At 36.1% G+C, this 18,476-nt stretch overlaps 2 protein-coding genes and 1 long non-coding RNA gene across 5 annotated transcripts in view; 1 reads left to right on the top strand and 2 right to left on the bottom strand.

Annotated features, from left to right (window-relative positions):
* LOC113767818 (pyrophosphate-energized membrane proton pump 3-like) overlaps nucleotides 1-802 on the bottom strand; it is a 14,715-nt gene extending 13,913 nt beyond the window's left edge. The window contains exon 1 of the mRNA XM_027312021.1: nucleotides 782-802. Coding sequence (XP_027167822.1) covers nucleotides 782-802 — 21 coding nt within the window. The remainder of the gene's footprint in view (nucleotides 1-781) is intronic.
* A 769-nt stretch (nucleotides 803-1,571) lies between these two features.
* On the top strand, nucleotides 1,572-3,555 carry LOC113767507. Its single transcript, XR_003468020.1, has 3 exons — nucleotides 1,572-2,674; nucleotides 2,764-2,859; nucleotides 3,057-3,555. It is a non-coding gene; the product is annotated as an uncharacterized LOC113767507 (long non-coding RNA).
* Nucleotides 3,556-8,450: 4,895 nt separating this feature from the next.
* Nucleotides 8,451-18,048, bottom strand: LOC113767599 (pyrophosphate-energized membrane proton pump 3). Of its 3 annotated transcripts, XM_027311748.1 has the most exons (16): nucleotides 17,907-18,048; nucleotides 17,716-17,788; nucleotides 16,713-16,942; nucleotides 14,481-14,684; nucleotides 13,624-13,775; nucleotides 13,390-13,537; nucleotides 13,181-13,313; nucleotides 12,887-13,059; nucleotides 12,329-12,449; nucleotides 10,836-11,023; nucleotides 10,199-10,636; nucleotides 9,949-10,113; nucleotides 9,649-9,804; nucleotides 9,461-9,572; nucleotides 8,924-9,143; nucleotides 8,451-8,748 (listed from the first exon to the last, which is right to left on the bottom strand). In XM_027311748.1, the coding sequence occupies exons 3-16, from the start codon at nucleotides 16,803-16,805 to the stop codon at nucleotides 8,649-8,651; spliced, it is 2,403 nt and encodes an 800-aa protein (XP_027167549.1). In that variant the 5' UTR covers nucleotides 16,806-16,942; nucleotides 17,716-17,788; nucleotides 17,907-18,048; the 3' UTR covers nucleotides 8,451-8,648. The 3 variants fall into 3 exon arrangements, with proteins under 3 accessions (XP_027167549.1, XP_027167551.1, XP_027167550.1); XM_027311750.1 differs by lacking the exon at nucleotides 17,716-17,788 and having other exon boundaries at nucleotides 17,907-18,022; XM_027311749.1 differs by lacking the exon at nucleotides 8,451-8,748 and having other exon boundaries at nucleotides 8,920-9,143.
* Between the last annotated feature and the right edge of the window lie 428 nt (nucleotides 18,049-18,476).

Genomic DNA, 18,476 nt, shown 5'->3' with positions numbered 1-18,476 from the left:
TTGTCTCTTTCTGTATTTCTTCTCTGTTTGAACAATCTATTCCAATTCTTCCTTATCCAGTTAGCTTCTTGTTTTATTTTTAATACCTGTGTTGCCTTTCTTTCTGTTGTAGATATGAAGTGATTGTAGAGTTGTAAATCACATTTTTGCCCTACAAACACTTATTCGATGGCTCCAAGCCAATTCAAGCACCACACTTAAGTTCAGACAGCCTAGAGGCAATATTAGTTTATCCACAAATGGCTTTGCCATCATGTACCTTTATATTCTTTTTTACAGCATAAAAAATCCTAAACTTTAAAATGAATATGGTTATGCATGCATGTAGTCTTCTATTCCATGCTTCTACTTTATCTAGAATACCTTGAACATTATTTAACCTTCCTTCTGTTTATTTTTGTTATAGATCTTCCTCTGCTAGCATGCTTGTTTTCTTTATTTCACCAGTTTGGAGATGAAAAAATTTGGGAGAGATGCTCTTACTTCTGTGTGGTTTGTTTGCTTCTTTTTCCTGAGATTTTAGTAGCTTGGCTTTTCTAAAATACATTTGAAATTAATGTAGTGACTATAAGTCTTATAGGGGAGATCTTTCTTTGTTTCTCTTCCTGCAATAACTATTCAAATGTTTTAAGCATTGTTCTCCTTTGGCTGATATTTTTCCTTTTGTTTGTTTGAACTTATGATTTTTTATAAATTGTGAAGCATAATTTCTAATATGTTTGGTTCTGTTTCTCTATATTTTGAAGTTGTGGTTGGTTTGTCTAAGGGAAGTTGCGCATACCAAGGGTGAGGGCAACACCATTGTTGGCTTTGAACAAGTGCTGATGGAGCTTGCTCACATTCATGAGAAGATTAATTGCTTTACTTAGGTGGTAGCTTTGCTCTATCTTATGTTGTCATGAAAATCGCAATTAAGAACTTAAAAAGTGTTTGAGGTTGTTCGCTGCAACATATTGGTCTTGTCATTTTTCTCTTTTTAACCGGTACAGTTGATATCAGAATTGAATGATGTATTCTAGCTTGTGGGACTGACGAATCTACAGAGGATGAAAGTTTTGCAAATTGGCTCTGTTATCTTACATTTTGGAGTTTAATCTAGAGTTGAACAATGTTACATTAGGATTTTAGACAGTAGAATCTATATTCATTATGAGGCTTGATGTTTGATTTGATTTATGGATGTGGCTATGCTAATTATGTCCCATTTGCTAAGGTATTAAACATCTATTGTTAATTTCAAAAGTTTTTTCATGTACTGATTCAGAACAATTGTTCTTGATGTTTCTTGTTATTGAAAAGATACAAAACTTTTGTGAATTTAGATATTGTACTTTTACTTCTGCACGAGTTCAATTTTTTGCATATCTTTTAACTAGAAAGTAAAGAAAATTTAACCTGTATACTGCAGTCATGTGGCATAAATAGGCACCCTTAGTATCATTTTTGTTTAGTTTTTGAGCATTAGGATGCTGGTCTCATCATTCTATGTGGCAGGTTGGGGACAGTGGATCTGCATTTTAGGGGTTTGGTTATAGAGATATGAGGTTCTACGTACTGATAATGTTGAGTTTTGAAAAATGCAGATAAAAGTATTTTTAGGCAGTATTGGTAAATGCATCAAGTCAGAAATGCAGGACCATTGAGAACATCATCTTTTAATTGACCATGGCACCACCAAGATCAAGTTGATAGAGTTGACAACTTATTGCCTTTGCTTAAGTTTCACTTTTGACTCTAAATTCCAGTAAATTAAGGTCATGAATTTTGTATCTAGGAGGTATAATGGGTTAGTGGCATTCTTCACTATCGGTGCTTTGAGCATTTGCTTGCAATTAGTGATAAAGTGCTCCGGATAATGGTATTGAAAGATTGGAAGACAGCATTATTGTTGCATATTTGTCTTCTTATTGATTATTATTGAATTTATGCTAAGTTTTGTGCTAATTTTTGACCATGTACAAGAGATTTCGGTCCCTTGCTTGCTCACTGATAAGAGAGCTTTTGATATGGCTAGCCATCCAAACTATGGAGTCTCCGATTGTGGTTGCTTTGGAAAATTTAGAGACTTTGGTTGGGGTTGCTTTGCAGCTATGCAGACATGCCAGTGTCATGGTTTTTTCAATTGGAAAAGAAAATATAGATGTTTTAGAAAAGAATAGCACAAACAAGTATAATATTTGGATGATGGCCGAGATAAATATATTTTCAAATGGCAAATCCTTTTGTTTGATCCTGATTTAAGAAAACTATATGCTCGTGACAAAAGTTGCTTCAGGGATTAGGTTTTTATTCTCAAAACATACTATTTCATTATACTTTTGGTTTATAATGTTTGTATCAAATTCACAATGCTTTGCTACAGTGACTTGCATGAAGAACAAATATGTATATACTATAGATAAAGATGTACAGACATAGAAACATTGACGAGTGCTTTTATAATTTATGTTTAATTGGGCATGTACTGTTTGGTTGCTAGCGCGCATCTTGTGTATAAATTTCTTCCTGTATATATATTTCAACAAGTTATAATTTTGCATATCCTTGCATTCAACCTGAACAATTTAGCCTTCAGGTCATTTCAGGGCTCCTGCTGGTGCCATTGACTCTTGTGCTGACCATCGTTGTGTTTTGGCATGTTTATCTTATTCTGCAAAACAAGACCACAATAGAGGTTTGCATTGGTAGTGATAGTAATTTTTTTTCATCTATCTGGCATCTGATCAAGTCTGATAACCACTTCCTACCTTTTTTACCATACAGTACCATGAAGGTGTGAGAGCTATGTGGCTTGCTGAAAAAGGAGGTTATCTGTATTCACATCCATATGATCTTGGTGCTTATGAGAATATGATATCAGTAAGTTGTTTCTCTCTTCTCTTGTTCTTAGTGGCAAATAAGAGAGTCTAGAGTAGGCACTTCATTTGGCTGATCAAATTAGGCTCTTTGTGCATAGAAGTTTACTAACTAATACTGTAGATATCATGGTACAACATGCTCTCCGAGATATGGTCTTAGCTTTCTAGGCATTTATACGTGATTTACTTGACTTGCAGGTTTTAGGACCACATATCTTTTGCTGGGTATGTCCCACCTCAGAGCAGATTGGTTCTGGCCTTCGTTTTCGCGCGGGAGTTGATAAGTTAGCAGGGATATCATTTTAGACATGTAGAGCTTGGAGTTTCAATGATTTTGTACTGCTGGTAGTATTGGAGGCAAGGCAACATGTCCTATATCATTCATTGATGATAATCAAATTCTGGTGTCCGCGTGCTTTCTTTTTGGAAATACAACCATTAAAAAAGAGTTTGTCTTGTGTAGCTCCTCCTTACATCCATGTTGTTGCAGAAGTAGTTCAAAGTTGACTGGGCTTCTGAAGCAGTCAGATGTAAAATAGGACCCTCCTTCTTATGACTTTTTTTTTTCCAAAAGTACAGTCCTCATGCAATCATGTACAAATGACAGAGTTCTAGGCTAACTCACAGCAACTTCAAGTAGAAGAGATAGGCCAAAAATTGTAACTTAAAGATGTTGTAATATTGTGATTCTCAGGAAGTGTATGAACCATAATTGATTTAATTGATGATTTGATTGAATTTGTTGCAAAATTTATGTCCCGACTCTGAAATTGGAGAGTTTTATATTGGGCTTCCATTTTCCTTTGTTTGCTGAGCATCTGAAATGTGATTGATGAATGCATTATTACTAGGAGGCATAAACCGCGCGATGCGCATTGGAATGAATAAAAAACATGCCCAATTAAACATAGATTCATGAAATAAGAATGTTTGGTGGATAGTAACCTTTATAGTTTATCAAGAATAAATATTCTTTAGGAGACTTGAGATCCTTGGTCTCATATTTGTCTTCAGCTAGCATTTTACCTAGAAGAGATGATCGTTGGCAAGTATTCTTCTCAGGAGTTGTCATGGCCGCAACAACAGAATAGTTTATCAAAAGGACCTTATCAAAAAGAGCAGCCTTTATGGGTGAAGCCAATGCATTTAACTACTTCCCAGTCCTACAATCTCCCAATTTAAGATAGTTTCTTGGCACTCCGCCAGCTTTTCTAAAGCTGCTACAATCTCCCAGTCCTGCAAATACAAAGCAACAAAGGAAATTCATAAATCACGATATTTTCCAGTTTATTAGTAGGAGAGAAACGACTGTGCGTAAAGAAATATGCCACCATCAATGAATTATGGAAAGATCTGAAAACAATTCAACAATCTTAGAACTCTTTGCGTCAGCGAGATATTCTTTTATATTTCACAATTTTAGAACTCTTTTATTGTTATCCAATTCAACTAAAGAGCAATTCAAAAACTGTACCCATATCATTTTAATTTCATTGTTCAACTCGGTTAACTCATAGTCAACTAATATGAGAATTCAATCACTTTTTTTTCAAGCTACCATAATCACAATTGGATCAATATTGCTTTATATAATGAAAATGCCTTCAAATTTAGCTTAGTATTTCCCTTTTTGTCCTGTGAAGCATAATATATACTTGTGGTCACACTCTATGTTTCTACACTTCATGAAAAATAGTAAACTTGATTTTCATGTTAAACAAGAAATGGAGTGAGATAAAAGAAGAATTTCCCAAGCTCCTACAAAAGTAGTTCTATATCTCGACAGTACTTTTTCTCTCTTATGACGTACGAGTACGATATATTCAAACATCACATCCTACGCTTCTGCACTTCATGAAAAATATTGAACTTTATTCTCATGCTAAACGAGTAATAAATATTAACTAAAAAAGTATTAACTTTAAATCTTAGCAGTACCTTTCTATAAATCTAAATAAATATTCGTACTATTTTTGTGAAATGATTTTGCCGTCTACTTATTCATGTATATTTATGCTTAGCTGTGTACACAAATTATTAACCAACAAACATTTTTGTTCCATGAATCCACATGCTTAAAGGGGCATATTTTATATTTATCCCAACGCGCAACGCGCGTTTTATGCCTCCTAGTTTAAAGAATGTATATAAACTAGGAAAAGGGTGCAAAGCATGGTCGTCCTCCACGTCTTCCTCACGTGCGGGTTGTGAGAGTTGCGCATGACCTGGAATCTTTTTTTTTTTTTTTTTTTTTTTGTATTTATACTTGTTCTTTCTTTTGTCCTATTCTTTCTATTGTTGTATGGATTCAGCGTCATGCGTCTCTTGTCCTTGGAACCAAAAAAGGCGTCAAACGTTCTCTGTCCTTGGAACCCAGCAGCAATTATTACATCTTTACTAAGAGCCTCATGGAAAGGCAGAATGCTTTCTATCGAGCTGTTAAAAGCAGGGAAGTGATGATTTGCTTCCTATTAAAAGCAGATAATAGAGCTTGAATGAATTACCAAAACTTGCCGCCCCTGTACAGCTTTTTGGTATTTTTGTCTTGGTTTATATTGTAGTGTGATAAATAGGAAATTGCTTGACAACTTTTGCCCAAATTATAGAATATGTCAACAACCCATGCACGAAATTGCTTGATAACTTTTGCCCAAGCTATAGAATATGTCAATAGCCCATGTAATTTTACTAATAATATTATATCATATTACTGCAGTTCTGTGATTTATTAATTACAATCGTATATTATATTAAATTACTGCAGGAAATTGTATTTAAGTGGAATAATAGCACTTGACAATAATGTACATGTTTTGGCTATTTTTGTCTTACCTTTACTTTATAGTGTGATAGATAAGAAATTGGTAAATAATTTTTGTTTAGTGCATGAGACATGGCAATGATCCATGTAATTATGCTAATTGTGTTATGTTAAATACCGCTATTCTGCGATTTATTGGTTAAATAAGAATGTCTTATAGGAACATGATTTTTAGTGAATTACTAACACTGGCCGACAGTATACATCTCTTCATGTGCATGGACAGTCATATATTCACTGGCTACACTAGCTTCTGACGCTTTAATGGTTCCTCGAATTTGTAACGCATAGGTAGGCACTGCACGCTTGTGAGGCTTCTCTTCGTAGCTTTTCAAGAAGTTTCTCCACCCGGCTTTTCATGAACGGAAATGGAAAGTAGCTTTCCATTCAGCTCCCATGCAGCTCATTCTGTACCAGTTGCTCAGCCTCCCCTGGTTTTCTTTTTTCTGGCTCTTGGCATCAGCATTGGTATACTCCTTGTTGCCATGAGATGGAAGAGGTGTTCCTCCTGTTTCTACTTTAGACTTCTTTTAATCAAATTATATTTCTTGTTTCTTGGCTATCTATCCAGGTTCTTTTAGACTAGATGTTTGCTCCTTTTTCCTTGGTTTCGCACTGTTGCTGCACTAGATGTGTTGCTTCCCTTTCTTACATGCAGATTGTATGTGCATCTCCTGGAGTTGTAGCCACTTTCTACTCTTCGAACTATGTGACTTTTATTGTTTAACCTCCTTTCTCATTCATTCTTTTTGGTAAATTTGTTTAGCCTCTTCTGTTTTTATTTTGCAAGTTTTTCTACTTTTTCTGCTATCATTTGTTATTCCTTTCTTGTTGGTCTTGTTTCTGTTAGTTTGCTTGGATAGTTTGTCTACTATAGATGTTATGTGGTATGAAAGTAGTCATATATATCACCTTCATGTCTTGCCGCTGTTCTGGCGTTTTTTGGCTGATAGCTAACTTGTGTTTGGGAGTGTGTGAATTATTTACTTCATTGGTGCCAGCTTAATGGATAGAAATACCAAGCATCGCAAGCGTTATGCAAAAATACCACAGGAAAAGAAGGATAATCTCTGGGACGTCTTTGCTGCTGAGCATCAACTGGAACTGGATGAAATTTTAGCTTTCCTTCCTGAATCAGCTTACACCTACAATGTTCTAATTTTTTATGAGTATGGTGTCGAAAAGCAGTTCTCGTGGTATCATAGTTTCCATGTGTACTCCATCATGAAAAATGAGTGAATTTAGATCTATCAAAATAAGAAATTTCCCTGCGCCATGTTTCTTTTTTCAGCGTTTAGTATAAGGACTATTTTTGCTCATGTATTATTCCATCCTCCATAACTCCTTTTTGTTTACTAGCTTAAACTTAACAAATGAAAAACCCTCCTACCGAAACATTTCGTTTTTCTAGCCTCTATGCCTCTGCACTCACTGCTAAAAAACAACCAGAGTGCATATCACAGGCTATAGGATAAGAAAACGAAAATGTATTGGATTATGTCATTTTTCCTTACCACGGTGATTTGGAACTTGCATTGTAATGTTTTTATTAATTATTGGCTCTCTCTCACATGCACACACAAAACTGGAAAATTAAAGGGTACTGTGAAAGCTTTGGTGTCCTTTTGATAATTTACTTCTTGCCTAGGTTGCTATTTAGTTGTGTTTCTTGCATTTATGATTCTTTGCCTTGTTCTTTTTCCTTCTGTTGCAATTGGGTATAGGATGTCAGGATGCTTATACTGCATTCTTTGGGTCAATATGTAGCAGCTTTTGCAATTAAGTGGATGATGCTTTAGAGTTTCTTCTCCCTGTAGACTCACTATGGTGTCTTTGTTTTTGGGGAAGAAGAAAAATTTGTATCAATCCAACTGAAACTGAATGCATTACATTGGAATAGCATTAACTTCTCATGTGGACATTTTAAAGTATAGCATATTCATTTTCTTTGCATACTTAGTGTACACCAGGAAAGCAAGGAATTTTAAATGTTCTGACTATCTCTTTAAATATAAAATAACCTATAGAATTAAAAAAAATTCCAACCAAGCTTAATAAGTTCTCTGTACAACAAATCTCTTCTAAAATAAATATTTACTGTACTTTCAACCTGGGCATGCCTATAACTTACCACCGTGCGCGAGCACGGTGAACATCTCCTAGTCCAAATAACCCACCCATGAGGGGCTAAAAGTTTGTCCAAACAAGCGCGTCTAACATTAACGGCGGCGTTGAGGCTTCTTAGTTAGCAGGACAACGTCAATTGTACACAAACCTATTGTACACATCCTAGATGCAACGCATCTAAAATTAAGTTCCGAGTTCTTTTTCAACAAAAAAAAAAAAAAAAATTAAGTTCCAAGTTGCAAAGTGAAATAGGCAATGGCCGCTTTCAGACCAACAAACACATAAAGGTTATGTTTGGATTGCATTTTTCGTCATTTTTCATGAAAAAATTATTGTAGCGATTTGATATATGTGAAGGAAAAAGGTGATAGGGAAATGTGATCACGGAAAACGACAATATTTTCCGACGAAGAAAACAAACAATCCAAGCATGGCCTAAGTTTTTGACACCAGTTCTGAAGCCATAATTGTCTAAATAAACTGATTTGCATCGCTTTACTAGATAAAATCCCAAGCCACGCTTAGGTACCATTCTTTGAACGAATGCTTCCAATTATCCCCCTTATCATTTTGCCCAAAAATAGGACCATCAAAACTAAATCCTAATATTCAACCAAAAAGAAACCATAGCTGGTCAAGAAGAGTATACGAACTACAATTTAAGTATAAACTAAAATTTGCTTAATAAATTTTTATTCAAACTCAGGCAAAATAATAATAATAATATGTATATGTATATGTGTGTGCGCGCGTATAGTTGTAACCTACGGCATTAGATTGACAAGCAGTCTGCGATGGCCCTAGAAAGGGCTGTATACTTTGAGATGGTTTGAATATCACTTTCAAAGAAACACTGGAGCCATTACAAGAGTAATCGTTGCAAGCATTTTGATGAGCACATGCAAAGAAGGTCCTGCCGTATCTTTAAATGGGTCTCCCACACTGCAAGTCAGATTCAGAACGAAGTCCATGAGTTGTATATAAATAAGTGAGAAGTGAACTGCTCGAGTTTTCCATCAACACAAATGGAACTGTGTGTCCACACGTGTGCACATATTACCATAAAAGGAGGAAATTGCATTACAAGTAAATCACTAACTAATGAAAATGCACTTACGTGTCACCAGTCACTGCAGCTTTGTGGCAGTCACTTCCTTTGCCTCCAAGAGCTCCGGTTTCAATGTACTTCTTTGCATTATCCCAGGCACCACCAGCAGTGTTCAAGAAAAGTGCCATTAGAATTCCAGAAACTGTAGCAAACATCAGCATGGCAGCCACAACTTTTGCGCCTAGAAGAGGATGTCCAGTATAGTATCCCACTATCCGAAACACCAAACCTGTATAGTGATAAAAGTCGATTTTCAAAGGCAACCAAAAGAAAAAAACAAATATTTGTATTCACCCAAAATCATAGGCAAAAACAAGGTTCTCCATAATGACATCACATTGCATTTCTAGGTGGATCTTTGTATCTATGACAGAAATTTACTAATTTGGATAGGTTTAGATAGTTGACTAGCTGTGAGGGTGGACAGATGCAAGCAAAAGAATCAAAACATGAGAATCAAGTAAAGATGAATTTGGAGCAAATAGATTAAACCTTTTCAGTTGTAGCTAAAGGAAAGACCAGTAATCAAGACAGTGAATAGCCTACCTACAACTATAGGCGATACAATAGCCAAAGCTCCAGGTTTTATCATCTCCCTCAAAGATGCAGATGCAACAATAGACACACACCGACCATAATCTGGTTTTTCCTTGTAATCCTGCCGCAAGTGAAATAATAAGCATTATAGACATCACCTACACACCAAAAGAACTTCATCGGTATATCGTACTTACCATGATACCTGGCCTCTCTATAAATTGTCTTCTAACTTCATTGACAACTTCTTGAGCAGTTCGACCAACAGCAGAACAGGCCCAAGCACTGAACAGGAAAATAAGCATGGAACCTAATAATCCACCAACAAATACTTCTGGGATGGCAATGTCAACCTGCACAATCAAGGGTGTGGAAGTTCAGATGTTAATCGCTGTGTCCAAAAAGTAAGACTTCAAAATATATGCAGAACCACTTTAAAAAGGAAGAAGAAGAAGAATATGAGGAAGAAGGAAAGTCATGGAGGTGACTGAATCCACCTGCTTAAAGGCTACATGAGCAAATGCAGCTACCTCATCCATGTAAGCACTAAAAAGAAGGAAAGATGCAAGAGCTGCAGATCCAATAGCAAAACCCTTGGTTGTAGCTTTAGTCGTGTTCCCAACTGCATCAAGAACATCAGTAATCTCGCGCACGCTTTCCGGCTGCAAAGGTAATGAATCATACACTCATTTGATGAAGACAAGGTTTTAGGAAATAACCAAGGTTCAACAACTCATCTGAACTAACCTGCTGACTCATCTCAACAATTCCACCTGCATTATCAGCAATAGGCCCAAACATATCCATGGTTAGAACATATGCTGCAGTGCTAAGCATTCCCATGGTTGCTACAGCTGTTCCAAACAAACCACCTGTTGAATTCCCAGCTTCATCCACCAGTCCTGAGGTGTGGCCCAGCCAGAAAGCAGAAATAACAGATACACTAATAACAAGCACTGGCAGAGCTGTCGATTCCAAACCCAAACTAATACCAGCGATTATGTTAGTTCCATGTCCTGTGGAGCTGGACAGAGCTAATGTTCGGACAGGCTCATGCTTGTAGTCAGTATAGTACTTAGTTATCCAGACAAACACATACGCCGTCAAAATTCCAACCAAACCACATAAAGCAAAGTTCAACCAGGCCAAAGGTGCTTGTTCAGTATACAACATCCAGCGAGTCGACTGCAAGGAAATGGAAAAGCCATCACCAGCTAGAGAATGTAACTCAACTACCTACCAAGCCACTCAAAGGATATAACCCAAGGGTCCCAAGCAATGACAGAAAAGAACAGTTCCTTCTCATTCTGGACAGCAAAAAGAAGCACCAAGAGGTCAGGAAGAGGAGAGAAATTATGTTTAAAGAAAGGGATCAAAATATTACCAGACCAAAAGTTATAACAGCTAAAACTATTGTAACAGAGTATCCTTTCTGAAGGATCAACATTGGATCCTCTACTACGCCAATTGCTCCAGCATCACGTTTACTCCGAATGGATAGTATTCCCACAGATGATACCACCAGGTCAAATGAGTGAACAACAAGAGGAAACAAAATGAATCCAGATGGGTCTGCATGTAAACAACTAGAATTCAAAGTCTGCAAATAGGCTTATTATGTTGTTGAGCAAAGCACTAAACATGTAGAAAGGGACTTATTTCCCACCAGTGCCTTAAAAAGATGAATAAAGAGAAGAATATCCTTGCCAAATCCAATGAAAGTAGAAACAGGAAAAGTTCAAAATAAACTCGTATGAGCAACTATAAGACCATGACATATGATCCAGTCAAGTAAAATCAACATTGGATGTCTTATAACCACATAAAATGTAATTAGACTTTTCATCAAATAGGTAGAGGCCTACTTGTCTGTTGCTTGGATCAGAAAGCTAGTCGGCTATATTACACTGATTGCTAAGGCAGGACAAACTGAAATATTGGACATAGTTATATCCCTGCTAATGACCAGAGCTGCTGAACTATGAAATTGGGCACCCAATTGTTATTATACACAAGGTTAAAATGGACTTGTACAAGAAAGTAATATAAAGCATTATTGGTCATAATTTCAACCGTTTTCAAAAAGCTCAACCATAAGCATAAGAATTACAACTTTCAGGAACTAAATTTGATAATAGAGTAAAATGATTCACAAGTGAATTCAATTTGAGAACAAAATGATTCACACTATTTCTGGAAGCTCCTTTTCAGGGACAGTACTTGTCATACTGATAAATCACTAGTATCAACCATTAATGTATGCCTTATTTCTAAACAACAAATGTTCACCTCACTTAGCCAAGGGAAAAGTATGACCAGGACAGAAAGTTGAAACTATAAACTCAAACAAAAGAAAATGGGAATCGTACCACCATTCAAGAAGCAAAGAAGTCCTGGCTACAGAAATTGAACCATAGTAAGTTCAAGGACAGATGTCTATAAATTACTTTTCCATGAAAAGCCAGTAGCATACTTTCAACACGCATAGAAGGATGTGCATCTTTGTCATGAAAACAAAGCAGTGACCAGTTCATAATAACATCGAAATGCCGAATGAGATCTCAAAACTGTAGCTCCACTTAAGGAGACACAAGTTGACATCAAATTCGCTTGCAATGCCAATAAAAAACTTAAGCATATTGCATGTTATAAACTTGAATATTAAAACTAAGGTGCAAAGAACAGAAAACATGAACCATACATATGAATCTGCTACAAAATGAAAGATAATTGACACAAAAAGATCTCTGAGCTTTGTCCCCGGTTGCACATAATTGAGTAGTAAATGTCAACAATGAAAATTAAATTATTCTTAAAAGTTAGACAGCTAAGACATTCATACACTGGCAAGAATAATCCAAGAAGTGATTTACATGCCTTCAATCTTGCACCGTTGAGCCATTGTTCCTCCAAGTATCATCGCACTGATTATCTCTGCAGCAATGCTTTCAAACAAATCTGCACCCCGGGCAGCACAATCGCCTACATTGTCTCCAACCTTAAATAAAATGACCAATGAATTAACCAAGAAAGTATCAATTAAATTGGTTGCAACAACCAAGTATATCACTATATAATGCTGCAAAGTACAATCTAATCATAGTATACTACATCCTTAAACAGAATGCAAAATTACAAACACTAAACTTCATATATCAATGTAAAATAAAATCTTGACAGCTACATAAATTTCTACAAGAAACAAAAGATATGAACCTATGCTTCATAGTTCCTTCAGGTTCATCAGTAACAAACTAAAGATGAACTCTCTGTTCAGTGCCCAAAAGTCTACAATAGCCAAAAGATAGAAACCATGTCCTAGAAGTGCCATATCAATTAAAATAAATTGCAATCAACTTTTTGCTGCATTAGAATTCAAACGTCCAAAGCTTAATCTGCATTCATAAATGGAACCAGAAATCCAGCAAGACTCACCAGATCAGCAATAACAGCAGGATTACGGGGATCATCTTCAGGAATTCCCTGCTCCACTTTTCCAACAAGGTCAGCACCAACATCAGCTGCCTTCGTGTATATTCCACCACCCAATTGAGCAAAAAGGGCAACAAATGAAGCCCCAAAACCATACCCAACCAAGAGAAGAGGTACTGCCAAAGGAAAAGAAAATGACAGTCTTATTACCAAGTCAAAACCCTCAATCTGAAAATTCAGAGAGGCTAAAAAACAAGGCCCTTAAACAAATTATAATCAACTAATTTGCAAACTCACAGTCAGTGACCTTCATTGACCCAGGTGAATCCACCTCCAACCAAACATAAAGTGTGGAATAAAGTACAGCAACGCCTATTACAGCCAAACCAACAACCACCATGGCAGAAAAACCACCGGCACGAACAGCAATCTGCATATTTAAGCCAATGAATATCAAATTCTAAATGCATTTTCAGCAGAATCTAAAATCTTCCAAACCAAAAAACCTGCAGTGCCTCCCTCGCAGACCGCCTTGCCGCACTTGAGACCCTCACATTAGCACGTACAGACACCCACATCCCAACATAACCAGCAATACCAGAACATAAAGCCCCAAGAAGAAAGGACACAACAGTGACATAGGCAGACATTGATCTGCATCAGCATGCAAATAATAAATTAACTTTGACAGCTACAAATTTTAAAGAGTAAACAAGATGACCAACTTTAGAATGTTTTACCTCCCTAAGCCAGAAGATTCTTGCTGAGGTGTTGTACTGCGGAACATATATATGCTAAGGATAATGACTGCTAACAAGAATGCCATCTTGGATATGGTTCCGTATTGAGTCCTAAAGAAGCCTTCAGCTCCGTCACGTATAGCATCTGATATCTAGTAAAGTAAACCAATACGTCAAGACCCGTAACTTAAGTATTCAAACGTGAAAAGCCAACAGTCAAATATTTCAATGACTTACAACTTTTCTTTCTAAATAGAAAGATAATAAACATATAAATAGTTGCAAGCGGATGGAAGGCTACCATTTCGTAAAACAAAAGGCTGACATAAGAAGGAATAGCTGAAGCTATTCTTTTACTATGTAATAATATGCATGAAAATATTTACCAAACCTTTAATACACACAATGGTTCAGTTACCAAATGGAAAGAATTTAAGTTATGCATCAATGGAGTTTTGGAATAACATAAATATATTTTTGCAATTTGACATTTTTGCTTAGAGCAAACATTAAGGTGAAAACCACCAATATGTATTTGGCAAAACAAAATTGAGACAGTGCTACCTGTACATGTACAAGGTAAAACTTCAAAATTGCAAGGATTAGAATGGAGATATAGTAACTGCAAATCATATTATTGATAGTAATGTAAGAGTAAAATTTTCCATTCAAAAGAACTCAAAATAGTTGTTAAATGGAACAGAAATAACATGAAAGATGCCCAATTTGGCATAGAATATTAATGGAACAACAGTCATATACGCATCTACAACCATTTTAGTAGTGCTTGACAGTATACATACACATAAGTCCGCATTATTCTAGATCATAAGTAGTTTGAAATGAAGATCAAGTACCTCGACCATCTCAGGAGGTCCCTCATCCTTTGCAAGTACCCACTTAGTGAGATACATTGATAACACAAAACTAATAATGCAAACTGAGAACACGAATACAATAATTGGCGAGGTACTAGCACCAATATAGAAGATTGCTCCGAGTCCAAGAAGTAGAAGCACAAATAGAATACGGACATTAATTCTCTTGATTACACGAAATATCTGCACACAGCAGCAAGGGGTCAATGGTGATAATACCAGGCAAAGAAACTAAAAACAGCAGAATAAATCAAAATATAAAGCAAAACAATTTGTGCAAATCTGTGTGAGAATAACCAATGCTGCATGCTCATGTTCTTTAATATGCACTCAATGAGTATACTTTGAGAAGTTAATCCAGGAGAAAATACTTGTTTTACACACATAATATCCAGACACTTCAAGAATTGTACCAAAAAACTACAATGATACACTTATATTACCGAAAATTTCATCTCTCACAAACACTAAATTGATCGGAAACTGTGGTTCATAATAAGTGCAGCTCAAACTAAACCTCCTCAAACAATTTCAACATCTTTCTTTTTGTGGATAGAAGAAATTGTTTCACCTACTAAGTTATCCTATGAGGAATTCCACCTTAAAACACCATAATAAAAAATATTTAATGTTTGAAAAGAAATTACACTCTTTCCCTCCAGAATCATACTGAGGGATATATTTAGGATACAAAAGTTCCAAATTGAAATACCATGACAGTACATGAGCAAACTTTGCAAAAGGATTCTTAATTTTGTTCTCCAATTCTTCTCACAGGGGTGACATATCAAGGATGACCTTCCATCCTCTTGTCCTTTCCTTCCTTACATCTGATTATAGAGGATTCTAGGAAGAAACAAAGTGGAGAGACAGGTATCACTGAAAAGACTGCCTTAGATCACAGCAAATCAGGTATTGTTACATTTACCAAGAAACGGTTTTCCCATTCATCGCATCATGTCATAGTTTAGACCTTAAGATATTAATACATTTGTCTTTGTAAGCATCCCATCCTTATGTGAATGTCACATTTTTTATTTTGTGTATGTTTAAAAAGCAACAATTCTTTTTCTTTTAAGGGTCATTTACGATAACGAACTCGAAAAGAAAATGGCCTACATTAGGTAAGATTTCATTGGACAAGACATTCAGACTAACTAACTTCAAAAACTATGCTCTGACTGAACTGACAATGATAAAAAATCTAGACATTAAATCCCTCTTGACGAGCAGGCACCTCTTATGTGAAATATCATTGCAATAGAGAAAATAGAAAAACCATCTCATATTACAATTCAACATACATTTTTCTGTCTCAAGAGCTCTTCCTATATGACTTTCAACTCTGTCTTATACCTCATAGTGCCCCCCCCCCCCCCAAAAAAAATGAAAAAGAAAGATGCAACTATGCAAATTCCATTAAAATCTGGTAGGGTGGGCACTTAATGGAAATTTCATCTTCTGCTCACTGAATGCCAATGAAAACCAGGAAAGGAGTCAAAAGAACTTGAGAGTGGGTGCTACACAGTCTAATTATAACGCATGCATAGGAATAGACAACCCAAACTGGAAGAATTGAAAGCATATCTAAGACTCTGAGTTTTGACTTCAATATACCTATCAATCTGATGCAAACAAGTATATGCTTCAAGCAAACAATAAGATGATTCCTCGACATTTGATGAAGAACTTTAATGACTCAACTTATTTCAACCTCTTCAATTCAAATTAAAACAAGAAGAGTTACTTAAAAAAATGATGTTTCAATAATCTAGGCAGATGCAAATGGACAACGGGGCAAGTCTCCATCACAGATCCCAAACATCGGTGCTCATTTTGTGCAAAGATCATTTGCTTTCGTGGATATGACTATTAATATCAATGGAGAAGGCAGTAAAAGCAAAAAGAAAATGCAACTCTGATTAACAACTAAAACCAAGGCCATGCACTGTGATTCTATTACCTTACCACAAACAAAAATGTCAGACTAGCATAGCAAATGTGAAACATATCAACCTTTGGCACCAATTAAACTTGAACCAACATAAAGAAACAGTGTAAAATTATATAATCAGCAAGCACAGAAGTAAATGTCTGTGGAAAGAGGATAAAAGAGCATGTCTAAAAAGTGATGTACAATAAGCACCAAACAATGATGAAAAGAAATAAATAAAGCCTAGAGAACATAAAGTTGTGAAACATGAGCCTCACCAATGGTGTGTAAGGTTTAGTACGCATGTTGGGGAATATCCTTGGCCTGTCTTGGTAAGGCCCCAAGTTACCACTCTCCATAGCATCATCCATTGCAATCGCTTGGAAGGAATTCACCCTCCGAGCAACAGGGAAAGGGTTGAACTCGCCAGCAGGGGGCAAGTCACCCCCTGAACCCAAACGCTGTATCTTGAGGGGTACGTAATTGTGGCCTTTAAGAGTAAAAATCTCTGCAGAATAAGGAGGAAGCAAGCAACCAGATAATTTTACACTTTAAAGTTATGGCAGAACAAGCGTTCCAGCTTAATTCTGGAAAGCAAACGTATGAAGATGATAGAAGTCCAAATTCATAGCCAATAAAGGGGGAATCATAACTCTAAGCAGAAACAATTCAAACCATGTGATCCCCTAAGAATTTCATTTCAGAAAATGCACCGGACTGTATGGTAAAGAAAGGAAGTTGGGTGAAAGGTATGCTCTAATCCAGAGGATACATTGTTCATGAATGAAATGAACTCATCAAAACACGAAAAATTTGGCATGGGCACAATTGATAAACACCTTCATCAATTTTCAAATTAAAAAAAAGCAGCTATTAATATTGACCGAGTTCGTTTAGGTGAAAACATGAATAGGATACGCATGGAATGCAAATGAGAAACAGATTCATCAATCTTCGGAGCAGCTATTAATTAACATTGACTCAGTTTAGAAACCGACTGACACACAGACTGAGAGCAGGATCGTGCATGTGCAACTCGATCCTGATACACAAGCATGTGCAGTCAAGGGAACCATAGAACACCCCACACTTTCCCATTACACCAGATCATACAATGGAAGTTCAGAATTTAATAATAATTGTTAACAGAAGAAAGGAAAATAGTAGTGAAAGATTACACACAAATTTAAATCGTGAAAAGAAAAAAAAAATCCAGTTAAACCGATGTGGAAATTGGACAATTGGATTAGGGGACAACAAAGAGAAGACGAGTTCGCATACATGTACATATGCATCGGAAGTCGGAAAAAGTTAGGAAGACAACCGGTGAAACGAATAGTTGAGTCTGTCAACCCTACAAAGGGGAAAAAAATACAGTCACCACCACCAACATACAGCACTTCATTGGTAGTAGTTTCCACCGGGAAGGGAACACATAATACACAGTGCAGGAAGGAATTAGGACAATTTACCGCAATGGAGGAGATGACCGGGGAGGAAAGGACGGAGATGGGGAGAGACCGCCCAAGTGAAGCCCAGAACCAATCGGACACTGTGTTTCGGGTGGGCTGGAGACTTCGGGTGTATAATTCAGGGGTGTGGTGGTGAGTACTGCGTAAGTTACTGCTAGTATAATTCTTATTACTACTAGTGTGTCTATATATATATATATATTTTTTTTTTTTTGAATACTTATTTTTGGTATTTTGCTATTCCCCATCAATCTTCCCACTGATTTTGAATGATCACTGCTCGTAGTTACTACTGCCAGCAGTAGCAAACAGTAGATTGCGTGCGTTTGATAAATTTATTAAATTATTAAATTGTTAAGTATTAAGTTTAATATGTATATCACATAAGTGATAAGTGAATAATGGTTTATCGCTTATTTTTTGAGCAACTTTTGCCTACAAAAATTCAATTTCACTCAATTAATTAATTCAAATATTTAAATTTTTTTATTAAATGAATCAATCTGAATAATTAAATTTAAGTATTGAATTAAATTATTAAACAGTGCTGTTAGCATGTATTACATTAAT

The sequence above is a fragment of the Coffea eugenioides genome, chromosome 4, assembly GCF_003713205.1.
Source record: "Coffea eugenioides isolate CCC68of chromosome 4, Ceug_1.0, whole genome shotgun sequence".
Lineage (NCBI taxonomy): Eukaryota > Viridiplantae > Streptophyta > Magnoliopsida > Gentianales > Rubiaceae > Coffea > Coffea eugenioides.
Note: the sequence above shows the minus strand (reverse complement) of the source record. Positions and strands in the feature narration are given on the sequence as shown.

Coding starts and splice junctions, on each gene's coding strand:
- LOC113767599 (XM_027311748.1), bottom strand. CDS start 16,805: ATGGATGATGCTATGGAGAGTGGTAACTTGGGGCCTTACCAAGACAGG. Junction 13,060..13,180: donor GTCAATGAAGGTCACTGACT/GTGAGTTTGCAA, acceptor TTCCTTTGGCAG/TACCTCTTCTCTTGGTTGGG. Junction 9,144..9,460: donor TGTATCGCCTATAGTTGTAG/GTAGGCTATTCA, acceptor ATCACTATACAG/GTTTGGTGTTTCGGATAGTG.